We start from the raw sequence: 20,093 nt of genomic DNA on the forward strand, positions 1-20,093 counted from the left end.
TATACTGTATATATATATATACTATATATAAGATACAGGTAATATATACTGTATATATTTGTATTACATGTAGACGTAGCGCTAAAGTTGAATGTATCGTAGTCCTGAGTCTATTTAAAAATACTTTGATTCCAATTAGTTCGGCCTCCAATCACATTACTATGGCAACAGGAGGAGTGTTTGGGAAGGTCGCTCGTCGCCCGCAAATCTCAGATCCACCGAGCTTTGGAACCAGCGACCGAAGGTGAGGAAGCTGAGACAGGCGTCCCATCCCAACGTCCAGGCCAACATCGGCCGTGCGGTTGCCCCCGGTCACAGTGTTTACTCACGGAGGGAACATCTGTTTCTAATTTAGGAATATTCCGTGTCTGTGTAAACACACCCACCGCTGCTCCGAGGAACGTCACCCGCGCACGGCTGGGCCCTCAGGCGGAAGCCGACGTGTTGATCCCCACACACACACACACACACACACACACACACACACACACTGCTGTACATGTCGCCAGGCGTTGAGCACCGTCCACCTCCGCGTTGAAACAGAAACACATTTGAAAAACAAAAAGGAAAAAAGCACTTGAACAGAAACGCTCCTCGTTTGTTATTACAGTTTATCTGGATCTGATGCAGCACCTTCAGAATTCAGACACTAATAGTGAACGGGTGGGGGCGGGTGGGGGCGGGGGTGAAGATGATGAAGATGACAGGACGGGGAGGAAGAAGAGGAGGGTCAGAAGAAGAAGAGGAGGAGGAGGAGGAGGAGGAGGAGGAGGAGCGAAGGAGGAGCAACAATCTCATTTTAAAGGGACGACAGCTTCATCTTTGCATACTGTGTTGACCCAAAGGAGGGAGGGGGGAGGGAGGGAGGGAGGGAGAGGGGGAGGGAGGACATTCTGACCAACCCTTGTGATGCGTCCAAAATCGCGTGTCTCGATCGGCAAGTTAGCGCTGCGGCGAAATAGGAGCGCATGATGCGTGAGATATTGTACGAAAGGTACCAGTCCGGTACGCCGGTAAAATATCATGGTATGCGAACATATCGCGCATATTCCACAGTGCATTGCGATGGCTTCGCTACTTCGCCACGACGACGGCCAATAATGGCAGCGTGTGGACATTGAGGTTTAGGCGAGTGCAGCAGTGAAGAGGACGACGACTCCGTTCTTTTTCTCTTCTACGGTGTTACTCTGGACAATAAGAGGGCAAATGTAGCCTGTAGCACGTAAGACATACCATGTAGCACGTAACATGTAGCACGTAAGAGGTACTATGTAGCTCGTAGCATGTAGCACGTAAGACGTACCATGTAGCTCGTAGCATATAGAATGTTACACGTAGCATGTAGCTCATAGCATGTAGCACCTAACATGTAGCTTGTAGCATGTAGCACCTAAGACGCATAATGTAGCACGCGGTTTTGGACGCAGCGCTGGTCTTTGCGACGCGCTCCATTAGGTCCCAGCGTCTCGGGGGGGGGAGGAGGTCGACCGGACGCGGCGAGCGTCACTTCCTGCTGCAGGAGGGAAGGAAAACAAACTCCGCCAGCTCCGGAGCTCCTTCCGAGATCCAGCGAGATTTGCCGTCTGCGTTGACGTCGTGATATTTATTCGTTTGAACGATGTCTGGTCGACGCCCCTTTCCCCCACGGAGCAAAGCTGTAACCAAGACGACCAGACAGAGGGAGGAAGGAGGAGAGCTGGGTCTAAGGGGATGGGTGTGTGTGTGTGTGTGTGTTTGTGTATATATATATATATATGTGTGTGTGTGTGTGTGTGTGTGCACGTGTGTGTGTGTGTGTTGGGGTGGAGGTAAGAGGAAGAGCACACCACCCAGTGGAGGACAGATGGGGCAGGGTGTGGTTCTAGTGATTCTACACTTTTGCTTAAGACTTGAATGAACTGGTCCATTTAGGAAGGAGAGAGAGAGAGAGAGAGAGAGAGAGAGAGAGAGAGAGAGAGAGAGAGAGAGAGAGAGAGAGAGAGAGAGAGAGAGAGATGAGAGAGAGAGAGAGAGAGAGAGAGAGAGAGAGAGAGAGAGAGAGAGAGAGAGAGAGAGAGAATATTTGGGGATGCAGTGGCACCGGGTGGTGGCTGCGGCTCCGCCCTCCTGGGGGTAGAGTTCCGGTCGGTGGGGATCCCACTGAACGTCCTTCAGCCTCATGTCGTTTGGTTTCTTCCGGGGTCTAGTCGCTGCAGAGTCCCACATCTTCCAGAACCCCCCCCCCCCAACACATCGACCCATCATCCACCCAGCCGCCCATCCATCATCCACCCACCCACCTATCATCCATCCACCCACCCATCCACCCACCTGTCCATCAATCCACCCATCATCCCCCCACCCGTCCCTCCCTCCGTCCGTCCGTTGAATGTTGATTGTGGATGAGCGGATGGGGGGGGGTGGTTCTTTTTGGGGTCTTCACCAGTTCATCATGGAGTTCCTGTTGAGCGTCATGAAGAAGACCTGGCTGCTGCCGCCCGAGCGAACCGACGCAAAGAAAACCTGGAGGGAGGGAACGTTTACACGGCGTTAAACTCGGTGAGACGGGATCCACGTCGCGGGCGGTGAGACGGGATCCGCGTCGCGGGCGGTGAGACGGGATCCGCGTCATGTCGCCACACACGTGAAATTTCGTCTTCCTGGAGCATGAGCTACAGCAGTGTACCCCCATCCACCCCCCCCACCCCACTCCCCTTCACTGGTACCGGGGGAAAGAACAGAACATTTCCATAAGTGACGAATTTTGTATGTGCATCGTATGTGATTTTGTTTTTACATGATTGTGAATATTCAACCTTTTTTTTTTTCTTGTTTCTTGCAGTACCTCAAAGTTCCCCGAGGGGAACTCGCCCCCCGCACTGGACTGGAGTTTACTCCTACGCCACACAAGAGTCATGGGAGCAGTAAGGAGGTTAAGACACTTCAATAACTACCAGAAGAGCCACTATTATTTAGATTATTATAAATTAGAAAAACAGACAGACAGACAGACAGACAGATAGATACTTGAATCATTCCATAGGGGAGATTGCAATATCCCAGCAACGCAAAAAGACAAAATAATAATAATAATAATAATAATAATAATAAGGGAATACAATAAAAATATGTTAAAAGAAAAGGGTCCTATATGGAATACTTGTAAAACGTATATAACGGTGAACTGCACCCAATAAAAAATAAAAATCTGCCAATATACACTAAACGTAAAAAACAACCAGACGTAACCTAGGATCACAGAAAAAAAAAAGTAAGAAAAATAAAAATGAAAAAGAGCAGAAAAATAAAAAGGTTAAAAGGTTGTGTCAAAAACTCAAATATCGGGTCCTAAACAATAACGGACAAAATAACAGTGAAGCAGAAAGACGGAGGTAGAAAGAGGACCAGACCACCCCTCCTGGGCCACCCGGCGTGAGGCTCCTACCCCCGCCCGGCCCCGCCTGGCCCGGCCCCGCCTGGCCCGGCCCCGCCTGGCCCCGCCCCGCCTGGCCCCGCCCCGCCCCGCCCGGCCCCGCCCTCCACCCACCTTGTCGTTGCGCTCGCACAGGAACTTGAGCCTCTGCGCCCTCTTGTGCATGAAGACGCCGTCCAGGTGTCCCGTCTCCACCGAGCGGATCTCGATGGCCTTCTCCCCCCATCCCATAATCTGGTTGGAGTGGATGTAGGCTGCGGAGGCAGGGGAGGAGCAGACGGACACGCAGGACTTTAGCGGCTGTGTAATCGTTCATTCCGCTGCGTTCTGTCGGGGCCCAGACTTTGAACCCGGCACGAGCTCAACGGGACACAGAAAAGATGAGAAAATGCAAAACCCCTCGGATGCTGCTGGATGAGCCTCATCCGTTCATGAAAAACAAAAAAACAAAAATGTAAAAAATGAACGAATACCAAAACTCTATTCTCTCATGTTTCGCCCACGGCTTCTGCAAAGTCACACGGTCGTTGACTAGAGGCTTTGTCAGGTATGAATGAAACGACTGTCCCTTCGGTTCATGACTGGTCTCCGTGTTGATTTAAAGGGACAGTGTGGGCCGCGTCTGGCCCGCGGGCCGGCAGTTGGGCGCCGCCTGCACATGCGAGATACTACGACCAAATGTGAGTTGAAAACGTCGCTTTAAAAAGCATCGTCAGAGACCAAGACCAGGGAGGAGTCATCGAACAACGTTGGGTTCTCCGTGGGTAAACCTCCCGTTGGGCAAACGCAAGGCAGACCGACAAAACAATAACAGGTAGGAACTAATATTAACTCCGAGGCAGGGGGACATGAAATAGAAAGTTAAACGTTACACATGTGAACATAAACATAAAATAATAGTTGGTGCTGGAAGTGACAGTGAAATTATGGTGACGTTTCACTGCATATATGTACGTATGACCGTGTGTGTGTACGGACGGAACGAATGGACGAAGTAGAATTTAGTCCGTGTAATGCGACGAGTGGCCACACGGCTGCAGTGCTGCGCTGGATTCAAAAGACGAGTTACAACTCTGCAGTCCTGACTTCAAAGTGCATCCAACAATAAAATACTACTTTCTTTATTGTATTGTATTTATATTATATATATATATATATATATATATGTAAAAATTCAAGATAACAAAGTGAATTGATGAATTTACATTGTGTGTGTGTGTGTCTTCGTTCTTCATGTTTTCCCAAAATAAAGGCTGACGAACCGAATTAATTCCTTCATTATATTTCTGCCGCCGCTATCTTTTAAAGAGCTCCGGATGTTTTTCAGTGAAGAGTGAAAATGATTTGAATGCAATTAAACTTTAATTGAACTCCTCGAAGCTCAAAGCTCCAGTAGCTTCATATCATTATTGATCTGTAACGCCGCACGCACACACGCGCACACACACACACACACAGTGACCTCAATTTCAACGTCCTCTTAATAAAAGCTCAAATTACGAGCACACTGTGAAAGTTCATGTTGACGTCATCTGAGCCGGGTCAAAAAAACATGTTTCCAAAAACCTGGAGAACGTTTGCAGTCTGCGGCCACACTAAACTCCTTTTCAGCAACAACTACTTGTCCATCCAGTGACTTTCACTGAGTCTCAGAATGCAAGTACGTTAAAAATAGACGGCACTAAACCGCCGCTGTTAACCACCAAAAGCGTCAGCCACACATTGAACTGTGCTTATCATTAAGGGTCCCGCCCTGTTCTTGTTCAGATGTTTATTGTTGTTTTTACTCCTCGGCGTTTCTCGGGCTAAAGGTGTCTGGAACAGGACAACCGCTGGCGACGTCTGGCGTTTCACCTTTCATCCACATCGACCCACATTCGGAGCAAGAATTGGGGGGAAAAAAAAAAGATTACGTTTGACCAGAAGTGAGCGGAACGTTCCCGCATCGCCCACACGCCGAGGCTCTAGATCCAGCGGTCGGGTGGTGGAGCAGGACGAGTGTTTGCGGAGTAAGACGCTTTGTGACATCATCATCCAATTTGCTATGAAAGTGCAGGTTGTGGCTGCGCACATTCGCACCGTGGCAGCTACATGTAGACTCCGTCGCTCCGCAGTTACCGCCTTCCCTGCTTGACCTGGGCTTGACGTTATCTCTTTTGTCCCCTTTTGTAAATATAAACGCATTCTGTTCGCATCCAACCCGTCGCCGTGTCCTTCCTCATTTTGCGGCATTCGAGTCAATTGCAACACACAAACTGGAAGAATCCAAAACATAACAAAACATATTCCGTGTTTGCGTCCTCACACATAGAGTTCCCTTGCAGCTCCAGGGCCACCTGTCGTTCCGTTTTATTTTAGTCCCAAAAGTTGATGAAACGTCTCTAAAAGGACAAGCAGTGTTTAATCTGTTTGAATGGAACCGGGTTTTTGGGAACTTCCACACGGACTTATTCCCTTCCACGGAGACACCGCGAGACAGGGCTCTGTGGACTACAGGAAGTAGCTTCTACTTTTGAGGCTAAAGCCATAACACGCAACAAGTGTATGAGCTTGTAGTAGTTACTCTGCGTGTCATCAGGACTCGGAAAACTCAACTCAACTGCGTTCAATGGAAACTCTGAAAATTCGAACTTGTTCTAGTGGTAAAGCTGATGTAAAGAGGAGTGACCGCACAAACTAATGCTACGTTCCATGGGAACTCGAAAAATTGTAATTGGTGTTGATACTGTACCCTGTGTATTGCTGCCTGTACCATTATTATTTTTATAATTATCATTATTATTAGCATTATTATTATTATTATTATTATAATTATTAGCATTATTATTGTAATTATTATTATTTGCATTATTATTAGAATTATTATTTGTATTATTATTTTTATCATTATTATTCTTATCATATTCATCATAATTAGTATCATCATCATCATTATTATAATTATTATTTTTATTATTATTATTATTACTACCTACTTATAGTAAGGGAGGCAAGACTTGCAAATTCTCACTCACTGGTTCAGAAAAACATGTAATAATGCATAAATGACTAAATCTGGAAGAAGTATTAAAGGAAACTTAGAACCGTGACATAAACTTAAGTTATCAGCAGTTAAAATGTCATATTTTGCATACCGACGGAGGTGGGCATCTCCCCCCACTGCAGCACAACGTCCTTTGTAATGCGGCCGTACGTGTTGACGTAGACGCCCTCATCCTCGTAGCACAGCAGCATCTCCATCCCATCCGTTTTTGGGAGAACCACGATGGCGTGGGGCGTCACCTGGCTCTGGATCTGGCACAAACACATTAAACACATTTTATACAGGCCACTCAAAGTTTTAATACGTTCTACAATAGGCCCCCTGGGGGTCACTAAAGGAATTTCAGGGGGTCCGTAGCAAAATTATATTTTATATATAATTAAATAAATACACTCAATAAATGTAATATATAATAATTTTGCTGCGGACCCTGCAATTGATTTCATGACCCCCCAGGGGGCGTGTTATAGAACAACACATTGATTCAATTTTAAAGCGCATGTAAGTTTATTATAGGCAGGGGACTTGTGTCTATAATAAACCCACCCTCACCCAAAACCAAACCCTACCCCAGTTCTGTGGCGTTACAAAAATAAATCTCGAAATCTTATTATGGGAATCTAAAGTCCACTCTCATGACTTTTATTCTATTTTTTACAGGTAAGGATGCCATGTGTGAGCGTCTAATAATAAGGTTAATCGAATGTGATCCTGGGTCAGTTCAGCTGGCACGGCTCGTTCGCCATGTTGGAGATATCAGCAAACGTTTATCTTTATACGGGTCATTAAAAACAAAAACACACCATCAGAGTGGGAGACACACACACACACACACACACACTTAACATCTGGTACTTTACTACTAAACCTGGGTACACAAAGGGCTGAACAAATACCACAAACAAGGGACAAGGTTAGTGGTAAAACTCATTTTGCCTTTTTGGAAACTCCAGCGCAGAGAAAATGGGAAAATGTATTTGAAAATCTCTTGTTTCTAGAAGGGATCAGAGATCATTGTCCTCCTTTTGACCTTCCATACCTTGTGGTTTTTGGATGTGTGTGCCAATGGCACGGCGGCACTGTCGCCTAGCAACAGCCCCTTAAGCTTGGCAGCGTTGGAAGGTAAAACAAGAAACCCAAATAAGCATGCTTTACACCAAATCCGACAAACGACAAGAACTAACCGGAAGTCCATTCATTCCTATGGCGAGTGGGATTCCGCAGTGAAAATGTATGAAGCACTGTGATAAGCCCCGCCTCCTCTGCGATAGGCCCCGCCTACACTGCGATAAGCCCCGCCTCCTCTGCGATAAGCCCCACCTCCTCTGCGATAAGCCCCGCCTACGCTGCGGTGCGGAATTTCTGCACCGACAGATCAGTCGACCGATTGATCGATCGGCCGATTTTGTCTGCCGATATTTGCGCATTTTTAGATAATCGGCATCGGCTGATCGCTGTGCTCCTGAGGCCGACAGGCAAAAAATGTCTGCAAACTAGTGTCAAATATATACATTTTTCTATGCATATCGATTTTGAATATTTCAAACGGTTTCAACACTTATATTCCACACTACGGATGCACCGGCAGCATCTGCGTCCTCGCTCTCTCCTCGCTCTCTCCTCGCTCTCTCTGACAGCGAGTCACACACATAGCCCCGCCCCCTCTCACCCACTCGCTGTCTTCCCTCGTCTCATTGGCTCTGCTTTGTTGTGGCGGTAGCTCATTGGAGATGGCGAGTGCGCAGCGACCGGTTTGGAAAGGGGAGTGCTTCGGGGGCGCTGCTTGGAAATTCTCTGCATTCGAGGCAGAGCGTGAACCTAACCCAGAGAATCGGAATGGAGTTTGCTTCCCCCCCCCCCCCCCCGCGTTCCCGTTTCCCTGATGCGTCTTTGGATTCGGCTAAAATGTAGCTGAGTGTTCACTTGAGCGCTCAGACTTTTTGAATCCGTCTGAGACTTTGGGAGGAATAAACAATTTGTCTTGATTCTCTGATTGTTACATAAAGCTGTGAAAGTCAGTTCTTCTCCTCAATCACTCTGCACGGAGGCTGTTGTGGAGTTTCCCCAATGGCAGGATGAATTTTGGGGGGCGTGGTCCATCCATGTCCAGCACATGGAAGCACTCTGAACACAGGCACATCTTGTTTAGTTCTACGAGGTTTAATCAGGGGAACTATCGATCTAGTCTAGAGGGCGAGTGGCAGCGTGTCACCTTCATCTGTCGGGCAGATTGGAAGAGAGAGAGGGGGAGAGAGAGAGGGGGAGAGAGAGACAAAGAGAGAGAGACAGAGAGAGAGAGAGAGAGAGAGAGAGAGAGAGAGAGAGAGAGAGAGAGAGAGACAAAGAGAGAGAGACAGAGAGAGAGAGAGAGAGAGAGAGAGAGAGAGAGAGAGACAAAGAGAGAGAGACAGAGAGAGAGAGCGAGAGAGAGAGCGAGAGAGAGAGAGAGAGAGAGAGAGAGAGAGAGAGAGAGAGAGAGAGCAGTCGGAGAGAAAAAAACAACAAAAAAACAAAACACAATCATTACTGTGGTGGAGTGAGTTCTGTGTCATGAGCGACAGTAAAAAAAAATATATATATATATATAGAAAAAAAAGTATAAAATAAAAAAAATAAAAAATGTAACTAAAAAAAATGATCAAGAAAGAAGTTTTAGGGGAAAAAGCAACACGGAGATCCAGGGAGTCTGCAGGTCCCAGAGAGGTAAATGTAATACCTTTAAAGACCTTTTAAATCCATCAAATCATCCGTCTCTTATGAAGTAGTGATTGTAGGCGAGCACCACGGCAGGTTATGAACATCAACTGTTATGACAGCTCATATCCAAATTTAAGACCATATAATGACTTATTTCTACAAAAATAAGCCCAATAGTATTTTCTTTTTTTCTTTTTTTACAATATTTGCACATTTCATCCACCCGCTTTTCTTCACTTTTAAAAGCTCAGCTGGAGTTTCCCCAAAACAGCCGGCGTTTGGGTGGAGGTCTGCGTGCTGGTGCACACACTTACATGTGAGGGGATGTAGATGTCGTAGGGGTTGCCCGAGTCCACGTCGATGACATGGAAGCCCACGCTGGAGCCGTAGATGACCTTTAACCTCTGACCCTCCTCCACCGTCAGGTCGACCAGCTGAGGACGGTGCTGCAGCTCAGTGAACGACTGATGGAGGGAGGGAGGGAGAGAGAGAGAGCGAGAGAGAGACAGACAGACAGACAGACAACAGGACACATGGGGGGATTGAAAGGTAAAAAAGGAGAAAACGATATGAAGGAAATGAGTGAAACTATGGTGAAATAAATCCAGGTTCTATTTTTTCATTCTTTTTTTAACATATGTGGGCTCTATCACCCCTTCCTCTGACCCATCTCCCTATTTCTTGTCAAAAACGAACCTGCAAAACATCAGCGCAAGGAAAGGCTGTTTAAATTAATGAATTGATTGATTTGTCTTTTCTGGGTTTTTTTTCCACAAGTTGAGGCAATACACGTGTATTTGTATAGCACATTTCACACACAGGGGCAAAGTGCTTAACATCTATGCAATAAACCAAAAAAATAAATTGGCAATATACAATCAAACAAACAAAAACAATAAAAAAAAAAAAAAGTAAATGAATAAAAAAATATATATTAATAATAAATAATAAACCTCTGTATCAACAATTCCCACTATTTCATAAATAGGACAGTATGCAACTTTGCGTACATATATACATGAAATAAAAAAAAAACTAAAATAAGAAATATAAAATGTTCACGGCGGAACTCAAACCCTGACCCAACATGAAAGTCGGCAGGACTGTTACTTGCACACTAAGGGATACTAATCTGAAAAAAAAGACACAGTTTAAAGTGTCATTAATTGCGTATTAAAAAGTGTAAAGGTGCATGTCCTCGGGCGTGTGCTCTCACCTTGAAGGCCATGAACTTGTGGTATGGTTTGGGAGCCCAGGCGTAGATTTCCACGGAGTTCTTCAGCGCGATCACCAGGAATTTAATCCTCTCGTATTTCACTGGAAACGGAGGAGAAGAAGAGGGAAACACGCAGAGGGCGAGTCAAGGTCGAAAAAGCAGCTTGGAGACGCGTGGAACGGGCAGATAAAGCATGGAAAGCTCTTGTGCTGCCAGATCCAAATGGCTGCACTAGCGCATCAGTTCAGTTTCACTCTGAAAGTAACGACCGTTCCTAGCGACGAAAGGTTCGATTCCGAGATGCAGTTCCTGGCGAGTCGGTAAAACCAGTCCTTTAGTTTTCCTACTCCGTCTTCGTTCGGTTCAGTTGCTGCAACGCACGGCGAGCGAGGGACGACCCCCCCGAATGAAAAAACAAGGCAGAAGAGTCTGGTCAGCTTTTTTTATTCCGACAAAATGATTTATTTTGGTGGAATGCAAAGAGTAAATCAGCGACATTCAATATGAATGACATAAAATACCCTTTTTTAAATGTAGTACCCCCCAGTTACTAGTTTCAGTTTGCGAGTCGAAGATTCACCGTTTTGTCGGAGTGACTTCAGACACCAGAGTCATTTAAATGATTTGTTCACGACGGACAAATCATTTGTGAGTTTTGCATCACTCCCTACGGGTGGCCCATAATAACGACAGCAGTTCATGTGTTTTAGTAGTTTAGTGCCGTGGGATTATTTAACTGTAAAAAGTGTCGGGGAAAAGGTGGGGAAGCACTGATTTAAGAGCGCACGCACACACACACACACACACACACGCGCACACACACACACACACACACACACATACCGACTTTGTAGTGCACGCAGCCCTCCAGCTCCCCCACGGTGATCCAGCCCTGCTTCTTCTCCACCTCCGGGTCGTTGTGCAGTATCCGGTTCCGCAGCCAGGACAGGTAGTACACCCGCAGCTTGTTCTTCTTTCCTGGGGAAGAGAGGAGGAGGATGGAGGGAGGGAGGGATAGAGGATTGGTTGGTTGGGTGGAGAGATGTTGTTTTTTTTTTTTATGTTTCGTTTTAATTATGTCCGTTTTTTGTTTGTTTCAACTTATTTTCATGTTTTGCATTTTTTGTCCCGTTACCCAAAATGTGTGCGCTCAAAGCGTGCTCGCGCGTGTGTGTGTGTGTCTGTGTGTGGACTTACCAGAGATGGTGACCAGCACGTTGAGTCCCTCCAACACGTCCATCTGCAGGAAGCGTCTCCTGGTGATCAGGTTGTAGACCTTGCCCTGCCCGCTGCGGTCCAGCAGCATCAGGCCGTTCTCTGTCCCCACCAGGAGGTTCACGCCTGGAAACACACACACACACACACACACACACACACAATGAAGACCATGCAGAACAATACATGGATGGCAGTCTTATAACTCTTTCTTTTGACAACATGATACACGGGGTGGGTGCATCAAATTGAGAAAAAAGTGATTTTATGTCAACTCCACAATCCTGACCAGGAAAAACGGACAAAGAAGATGGATGGATGGAGAGATGAAGGGATGGATGGATGGAAGTACCATGTGTCAATATACTGTGCTCTAATGACCCGAAACACAAGTCCATAGTGTTCAGTAAAAGTAATGGCTGACATCGCTGTCATCAGCAGGGTATCATCCATCAGCCATCCCTAAATGGATGGCTGATGGATGGACGGAGGGATGGATGGATAGATAGATAGATGGAGGAGTGGATGGATGGAGGACGTCCATGTTCCAACACACATGCATGGACTCAAACAGATCCTTCACAGATAAAAAAAGAATATGCCCCATCTCCGTGTACTGTACAGGACACGACACACAGTAACAGCGACATAGGACCAAGGGACTAAAGTGATGATGCAAAACTGAAATCAAGCATTTTAATCAAACCATTTTGATTAATTTGGTTTCAAGAGAGTATAATAATAAATAAATAAATAAATCAATAAATAAAAATAATAATAATAATAATAATTAAGCCCTTTTTTTAATCGATATAGATTCCCAAAAAAATGCATGTTTGTAAAAATATATTACACACATCTGCTCTGCATATGGTCTCAGCTCTGTAGTCATTTGGTCAAAATCCATATTAGCCAAAAGAAGAAGAGCTTATTTTATCATACTGTTTTACACCTTTTTGAAACTTGAAAAGTACTCAAATATAAATTAAATAAAAATAACTTCAAATATAATTTGGGTTATTAATATCCAAATGCAAAACTTTGCAAAACTGTATATATTATAACAACTGTTTTATACCATATATTTACAGATTATAGATATAGATACTGTAGAGATATAGATATAGTATATTATGCATAGTTGCACTACTTCCCACTTTTGCAAGAATATGAATTGTTTATACAGAGGTTTATTGTTTATGTTTATAGGTTCATTTATTTATTTCATACTGCCATACTTCCATTTCCTCTTTTTTATTTATTTTATTATTATTACCCAACGCTTTGATGTGTTCTGCTGCAAAACCGCTGCTTTCCACCGGGGTTGAACAACCTATCTACTGATGCTTCTCCCAATTTCCTGTCATATATATAATGTCACAATGTGGGATGCTCATATTAGACGTGTGTCAAATAATGAGACTAACTGATGACAAGTCATCTCTGTGAACAAAACACTCAGACTGCCAACCACCCTGAACACTGCTTAAGGAGCTTACGTCAGCTCAACACAGATTTCTTTATGTGCTCATCTGCTCCAGCCGATCTGCCGTGCCTTTCTCCAAACAAAACCAATAAAAATAGTGTGTTTTAATTGTAAATAAGGAGGTGGCTCCACCTACCCTACAGATGGTCAGGAACACAATGCATAACCTGAGTGGTATTTTCAGCAAAAAAACTCATTTTTGTTTTGGGGACCTCAGAGACTTATATTTACTCGTGTAAAAAGGAGCATGACAACTCCCGTTTCACCAGATCCAACATCATTTGCAATGGCAGTGGTTTAACTCGGACTCACCCCAGAGTGCGGCGCAGAGGATCTCCGAGTTGAAGCGCTTCTTGTACTTGCGGATCTCGGGTGTGTCGCTGTGCGGCCGGATGTTGGTCGGGTTGACGTTCACCACAGAGATCTTTCTGGCCTCGCTCAGCCTGGCCTGCTCCTGCAGCAGCAGCTCGTTGGCGAACATGGCTAAGGGGGAGCGACGCGCACGGAGAGGGAAGGCGCATCATCAATATGCCAGCCCTCCAATATATCGATCGGATCTACTGATTTGGTCGTCAAAATTCACAAATTCACCTTTTGACATTCTAGGACCTGTTTATTTGTTCACTTTTCCTTCACACCAAACTCTTCTATGTGTCATCTATCTATCCGTCTCACCTGCTGCTGAGTTCTCATCATCGTTCTCACCGGGGGAGGTCTGATAGATGCGAGGGTCGACGAAGGGAGTGAAGGAAGCTTTGGATCCACCCACGCCGAACTACAAGGACAGGAATCATATTGATCAGGACACATGACACGGAACATGCAGTTATATAATGCTGAGCCTTTCTATTACTGAAGCGTAATTGCTTTTTTTTTTCTGTTTACCTGTTTTTCTTGATGCTTTTATTATATTTGATTCATAATATTTCATTAATATAATTAAAAAACTTCATTTTACTTCATTGATTTTACAGTTTTGATTATTTTTTAACTTTGTTGGTTGTATGATAATTTACTTTGAAACACATATTTTGATTATTACTCAGGTCTCAACGGGATTTTCCATGATTAAATAATGATGGTTATTGATTGTGAATGATTATTCAAAAAATAATTTATTCTACTTATTATAAGAAACACACAACAGAAATGATCCATATTACTTCATTCGATAAATAAACTTTGTTAAAAACACACAAAACAAATTTCGGAATGTTATTAATGTATAAAGGAATGTGATGTGTGTGTGTGTGTGTGTGTGTGTGTGTGTGTGTGTGTGTGTGTGTGTGTGTGCGCTACCTCGGCCATGTCGGCCAGCTCCTGCAGCGCTGACGGAGAGCCGCTCTGTTGCAGCAGGTCAGGAAGGTTGCCATGGTTACCGTGGTTCCCGAACCCATTACTTTCTGTGTGAGCAGCTCTCCTCCTCTCCTCCGTCTGAGAGAGGGGGTGAGGGGGAAAGACAGATAGGGAGAAAGAGGAAAAGAAAGGAGGAGAACGAGAGAAGTAATCAATGACACAATCAAACTTTATTTATATCGAAGATTTTGTAATAAAATAATAATATAAACTATCAAAAAAATTAATAATATTAACAAACTTAAATGAGTAAAGTATGACAAAAATGACAATAAATAATGACGATTAAGACTTAAATTCTGAAAATAAGTACATGGAACAAACAATTAAAAATAAAATGAAAAATAAATAAAATAAAAGCGAAGGGTCAAGAGAAGGGTGCCTGACTTTAGTCAGTCAACATTATTTATACAGTACCGCCCTGAATCAAGGAAATAAATAAGAAATACATAAAACACAAATAAAATGAGTTCTAACCCCCAACAGGAGCTCTAACAGGTAACCCATGCAGGGAATTTAAATAATGAACGATTTGCAGCAAACAACCTTTTAGCATCAAAGAGAGAAACATTGATTCAATATTGACATTGTGATACGAGACAAGATATGGTCTGGAATTTTGATTATCATAATACAATTAAATGTTATATACATTTTTTTTGAAAATATAATATAATATAATGAAAATAGTTTCTAAAATATTCCTAATGACAGAATCCGTACCGAAAATATCGCCATATTATCGATATCGAGGTATTGTTCAACAATATCGCAAAATATCATGATATTGTTTTGTCTTTATATCGGCCTGCCCAATATATGAGTGTGTTCGTGTGCCTCTGTTTGTATGTGTGTCACCTCTCTCATCACCAGAGTGCTGTCCTTGGAGCTGTTGTAGGCTTCTCCCTGTGTATCCTCCGTCAGCCCTCCATACGACTCAGTGTTACTCTGCACCGCAGGCCTGCACGCAGGCACACACACACACACACACACACACACACACACACACACACACACACACACACACACACACACACACACACACACACACACACACACACACACACACACACACAACACACACACACACACACACGCACACGCACACGCACGTCAGCCTCCAGTGGCATCTCAAATGTTCTCCAGAGCGCCCCGGTCCAACGCAGATGAACAGGGACAACCTCACGCTTCAGAGCAGTGAGATGGAGGGATGGATGGATGCAGGGAGACAGATAGAGAGAGAGAGAGAGAGACAAGGGAGAGGAGAGGAGAGCAAGACGTCTTACATGATGCGTGGAATATCGCTGACGGCAACCGTCCCGTCGTGTCCCACCGTCTCCCCGTCGTCGTCGCTGCTCTCTGACTCCTCGCTGGAGGACGAGTAGTCTGTCACCTGCATCACAAGCACAGGGAAGAGATGGTGGAGCAAACGACACACTGGAGATACTAGTACTAGTAGTAGAAGGAATATACTACTACCACTACTTCTACGACTTATAGGAAAATGACTACTACTACAACACCACTACTACTACTATTTCTACACAACACTACTGCTTCTACTATAACTACTACTAATTATAGTACAACTATTACAATACTCCTACTACTTAAAGTAAAACTACTACAATACTACTACTACTGACACTAATACTACTACCGATAGCACAACTACTACTACAATACTACTGCTTCTACCACTACTGCTGCTACTTCATTACTACTTCTAACACTGCTACTATTACTAATAATAATAATGCCGGCCGGAGAGCGCTGCGGCCGGGGAGAGAGCGGAGGAAGCACCGGCGCGTATGATGGGCTGTTCATGTCACATGGTTGTTTCTCTGCTGTCCGATTGGCAGTTCGTGTCACATGTTTTGTAAATCAGCATCACGAGTTACGGTTCTCTGAGTTCCCTGTAAAGGGAGCCCCGGCTCAAGCTGCCTGACGTCGTACTCGCAAGTGGCTGGAGGGGAACGACACCTGAGGGACAAAGCTTGGACTTGCATAACTACAAATGATGTCACTAAATGGAGATCGATGTTGACAAAACTGGAACGACAGGACGTCCGAAACGTCCCGGTTCTAACGCGTTTCAGATATATAAAAAACAAAAAACAAAACACAGAGCAATAACAACAGGGATTATTAATAAAATAATTATTGGGATGGACCCCGAATAATTCTGTAAGTAAGGCAAAATAATACAATATAATTATCATTAACGTTATCCTTCTTTTTGTTGCTGTTTTCAGTTATCACTGCTGTTAGAAACAATAATAATTAGGATAAAGTTTATTATAACGTGATGTTCACGGCATTTCACATTTAGAAACAGACCGCACAAATGATCCTGAATTCAGGCTCTTGACATATTTTAGGAGGCAACGTAGTTAGACGTACAGTTAACCGAAGTTATACTGTACAAACATCATCTGGCGGAATAGACACCCCTGAAGGGAGACCTGAACATGGAGGACATTTTAAGTGACCTTCGGCTCCCACTCCATTGACCTACGAGGGAAAGGGAGTGGTTTGAAGGGGAACTACTCCGCACCTTTTTACACAAGTTAATATACTGTAGGTCTCTGAGGTCCCCAAGACTTGTCGCTGAAGATACCACCCGGATTATACGTTCTAGCCTTTCTATAAAACAGGCCTCTATAGCGCTCCCGTTGCAAAACAAGCTCATTTTTCTACCGAGCTCCGGGTCCTGTGAGCTGATGATGACATGAGAATGAGTATGAGAATGGCTTCCGGGGTTTCGTCGAACTGACTCCACAACTTTCACTGATTTCCCCTCATCAGTCCAGCAAAATCGGTTTCTAGACAAACTTGAGGCGAGAAATGAGCAATCCAGTCGCTGGATATCTTCACTCGTATTAGATCTACAAGGCCTCATTCAAAGTTTGTTGCTGTGGTTGCCGCGCTCCAGGCCGGCGGGAGACACGGCCCCGGCACCACGACGCACCGCGACTTTAGGACGCCGGGATTTTTAGTTTCATGTAAACGTCGGAAAATAAAATAAATACATCTACCAAAAAAAAACAACACACATTAGCACACATATGGTTTTGTTTGGAGAAACGCACAGCGGACGGGACGGAGCAGATGAGGCATTTGTAGAAATCGGTGACGCTCTGACGTCAGCTCGCGCAGAGAGTAGGAGAACACCTTTGAGAAGGGAGTGTTCGGAGCGGTGGGAAACATAAGTGATTTGTTCACAGTCATTACTTTGTCATTGGTTCACCTCATCATTTGACACTCTAGCCACGTCTAATATGGACATCGGTCAACGTTACACTGTATATATGACAGAAGATGGGGAAAAGCACAACAGGTCCCCTCTGAGGAACAAAAGACTTGACTTCACTTTCAGGACGTACAATTGTTTTCTCTTGGTTTTGACATTTCACTTTGTCGTTTTGTACCTTGACTGGAGGTCTGCTGCTCTCCTCCACTCTCAACTCTCTGAGCTCCTTAGCCAGTGCACTGAGGTCCTGGGGATGGATGGAGAGAGAGCGAGAGCGAGAGAGAGAGAGAGAGAGAGAGAGAGAGAGAGAGAGAGGTCTTCATTCACTGGCTCTCTACCACCAGTGTCCGGGGGCGGGGGGACGACATTTGACCGATGCATTGTCAACAAAAAAACATTTTGACATTTGGGCCCTCGTGCTTAAAGCGGCTCACAAACAAAAAACGCTGATTTGAGAACAAATGGTTTGAACCCAGATCAACGATCATCAACATATCGATTTAATGATCAATTATTGACTTTATGAACACGGGTCCCTAAAAAAAAAAAAAAGGGTAGAACAAGTATTCAGGCTAGAAGAATGACTGGAGGGCAGCATAACCCCCCCCCATGCTGAGGTTCCACAGGTCCCGGGTCCCAGGGTCTCGGGTCCCCAGGTCTCGGCTGTCCAGGTCACCGGGTCCCAGTCCCCGGGTCCCCAAGTCCTGGGTCCAAAGGTCCCAGGGTTCCCGGGCCCGCCCTCCCTGGCATTCACCCCAGTCGATGGATCGGACCAAGTCATGCAGACGGTGTGGTGGTGTGGTGGTGGTGGTGGTGGTGTGGTGGTGGTGTGGTGGTAGTGTGGTGTGGTGGTGGTGGCGGGGTCCGTTGTACACGGGGGTCTTACCAGCTCCTCCTGAAGCCGTGACCACGACAACACAGCAGCAGGGGGAGAGATACCCACACACTGTTCAGGTGCTTGCTCACATTGATGTTTTTGTTTTTTCTTAGGTAACACCCACAACCATACGCGTGCACGAGCCCACACCTGAGATACTACGCGGGTGCACGTCGACACACACACACACACACACACACACACACACACACACACACACACACACACACACACACACACACACACACACACACACACACACACACACACACACACACACACACACACACTCTCTAAAACGGCATTAAACCATCTTGGTCTTTCAAAGTTTTTCTGGAAGTGGAACCAGCTGACTGCACCATGCCGGGGAAGAGGGGGGAGGGATAATAAGAGAAATGCCAAATACTGGCGGGGGGAGGAGGGGGAGGCACTAACCTCATCTATGGCTCTCTTATAGCTCTGGGAAATGGAAGGGGGAGGAAAGAGAGAGAGAGATGCAGATGAAAAGCAGAGAAAGAAGAAAAGAGTCTAAAGAAGATTCCATAAGAGGTGAAAAATGGTCTGCAGCCATGACCGACAGTTGACTTGTATACTAGTGTGTGTGTGTCTGTGGGTGTGTGTGTGTGTGTGTGTGTGTGTCTGTGTGTGTGTGTGTGTGTGACTCACTGCAGGTCGACTGGGTCTGGCCGAGCCGCCCCCGTCTTCCTGTATGGGCTTGGCCTCCTGATTGGCTCCAGGTGGAGATCCTTCCTGCTTGGCTTGACCTATCAGATCAAAACAGGAGGTGAAGTGGTTTTAAAAAGATAAGTCTTAATAGTCAAAATAACTGACATATTGAGGTCACCTGATCATGTTTTTGTGTAGTTTTATCCATAATCTCCATAATCCTTCAAATGAATTGTCACTAATTGTGCCCAATGGTTACATGCACATACAACACATCCAAAATAATAATAAACTTTATCTATATAGCACAAATTTCTACTTAAGAATCTGAATTAATCATAGAGGTAAATTGTATTGTATATTGCCAATTATTTCATTATTATTTTAGGTTTATTGCATAGTGCCAATTTTTTGTAATTATTATTACTTGCCTAAGTATCTATCTTTCTAGTTTTCACATAAAACATGTAGCTCAAAGGCAAATAAAAATAATAGAAAAAAAATAAGAATAATAATAAAGCCATATGTGTTTGATTAAAAAATAGATGTATAATATACTCTATTTCAGTTTTGGAGCAGACTGCATGATCATTCCTCAACAAATTGTTTTCAATTATTATTTCTCTCTCTGGAATTACTGGTCTTGATTTATTCGTCATATTCTACTCCAAGCAATTCTCAAACAACTCTCAAAATAAGGTAAATTAATACAAAAAATATATATATAAATAGCTGCAGGCTGCAATAAACGGGGTCTAGTTTAGCCATGTTAGGTACGAAATACAGGTTTCCAAGGTTCCAAGGTTTCGGAATCCAAGGTTTTCAAATCTGCGCGCTGTGAATATATGCTAGGACGTTTTGAGGGCACCGAG

General features: G+C 44.6%; 1 protein-coding gene across 1 annotated transcript in view; it reads right to left on the reverse strand.

Moving 5' to 3' along the window:
• Window positions 1-2,363: 2,363 nt before the first annotated feature.
• tnika (TRAF2 and NCK interacting kinase a) overlaps window positions 2,364-20,093 on the reverse strand; it is a 112,728-nt gene continuing 94,998 nt past the window's right edge. Inside the window, exons 20-33 of the mRNA XM_080012732.1 lie at window positions 19,222-19,319; window positions 17,857-17,925; window positions 15,712-15,818; window positions 15,284-15,386; window positions 14,369-14,503; window positions 13,745-13,844; window positions 13,382-13,552; window positions 11,566-11,709; window positions 11,212-11,346; window positions 10,369-10,469; window positions 9,467-9,616; window positions 6,547-6,706; window positions 3,527-3,666; window positions 2,364-2,502 (exon numbers count right to left, since the gene is read on the reverse strand). Coding sequence (XP_079868858.1) covers window positions 2,419-2,502; window positions 3,527-3,666; window positions 6,547-6,706; window positions 9,467-9,616; window positions 10,369-10,469; window positions 11,212-11,346; window positions 11,566-11,709; window positions 13,382-13,552; window positions 13,745-13,844; window positions 14,369-14,503; window positions 15,284-15,386; window positions 15,712-15,818; window positions 17,857-17,925; window positions 19,222-19,319 — 1,697 coding nt within the window. The 3' untranslated portion in view covers window positions 2,364-2,418. The remainder of the gene's footprint in view (window positions 2,503-3,526; window positions 3,667-6,546; window positions 6,707-9,466; window positions 9,617-10,368; window positions 10,470-11,211; window positions 11,347-11,565; window positions 11,710-13,381; window positions 13,553-13,744; window positions 13,845-14,368; window positions 14,504-15,283; window positions 15,387-15,711; window positions 15,819-17,856; window positions 17,926-19,221; window positions 19,320-20,093) is intronic.

This window comes from Zeus faber (assembly GCF_960531495.2).
Source record: "Zeus faber genome assembly, chromosome: 13".
NCBI classification, from domain to species: domain Eukaryota; kingdom Metazoa; phylum Chordata; class Actinopteri; order Zeiformes; family Zeidae; genus Zeus; species Zeus faber.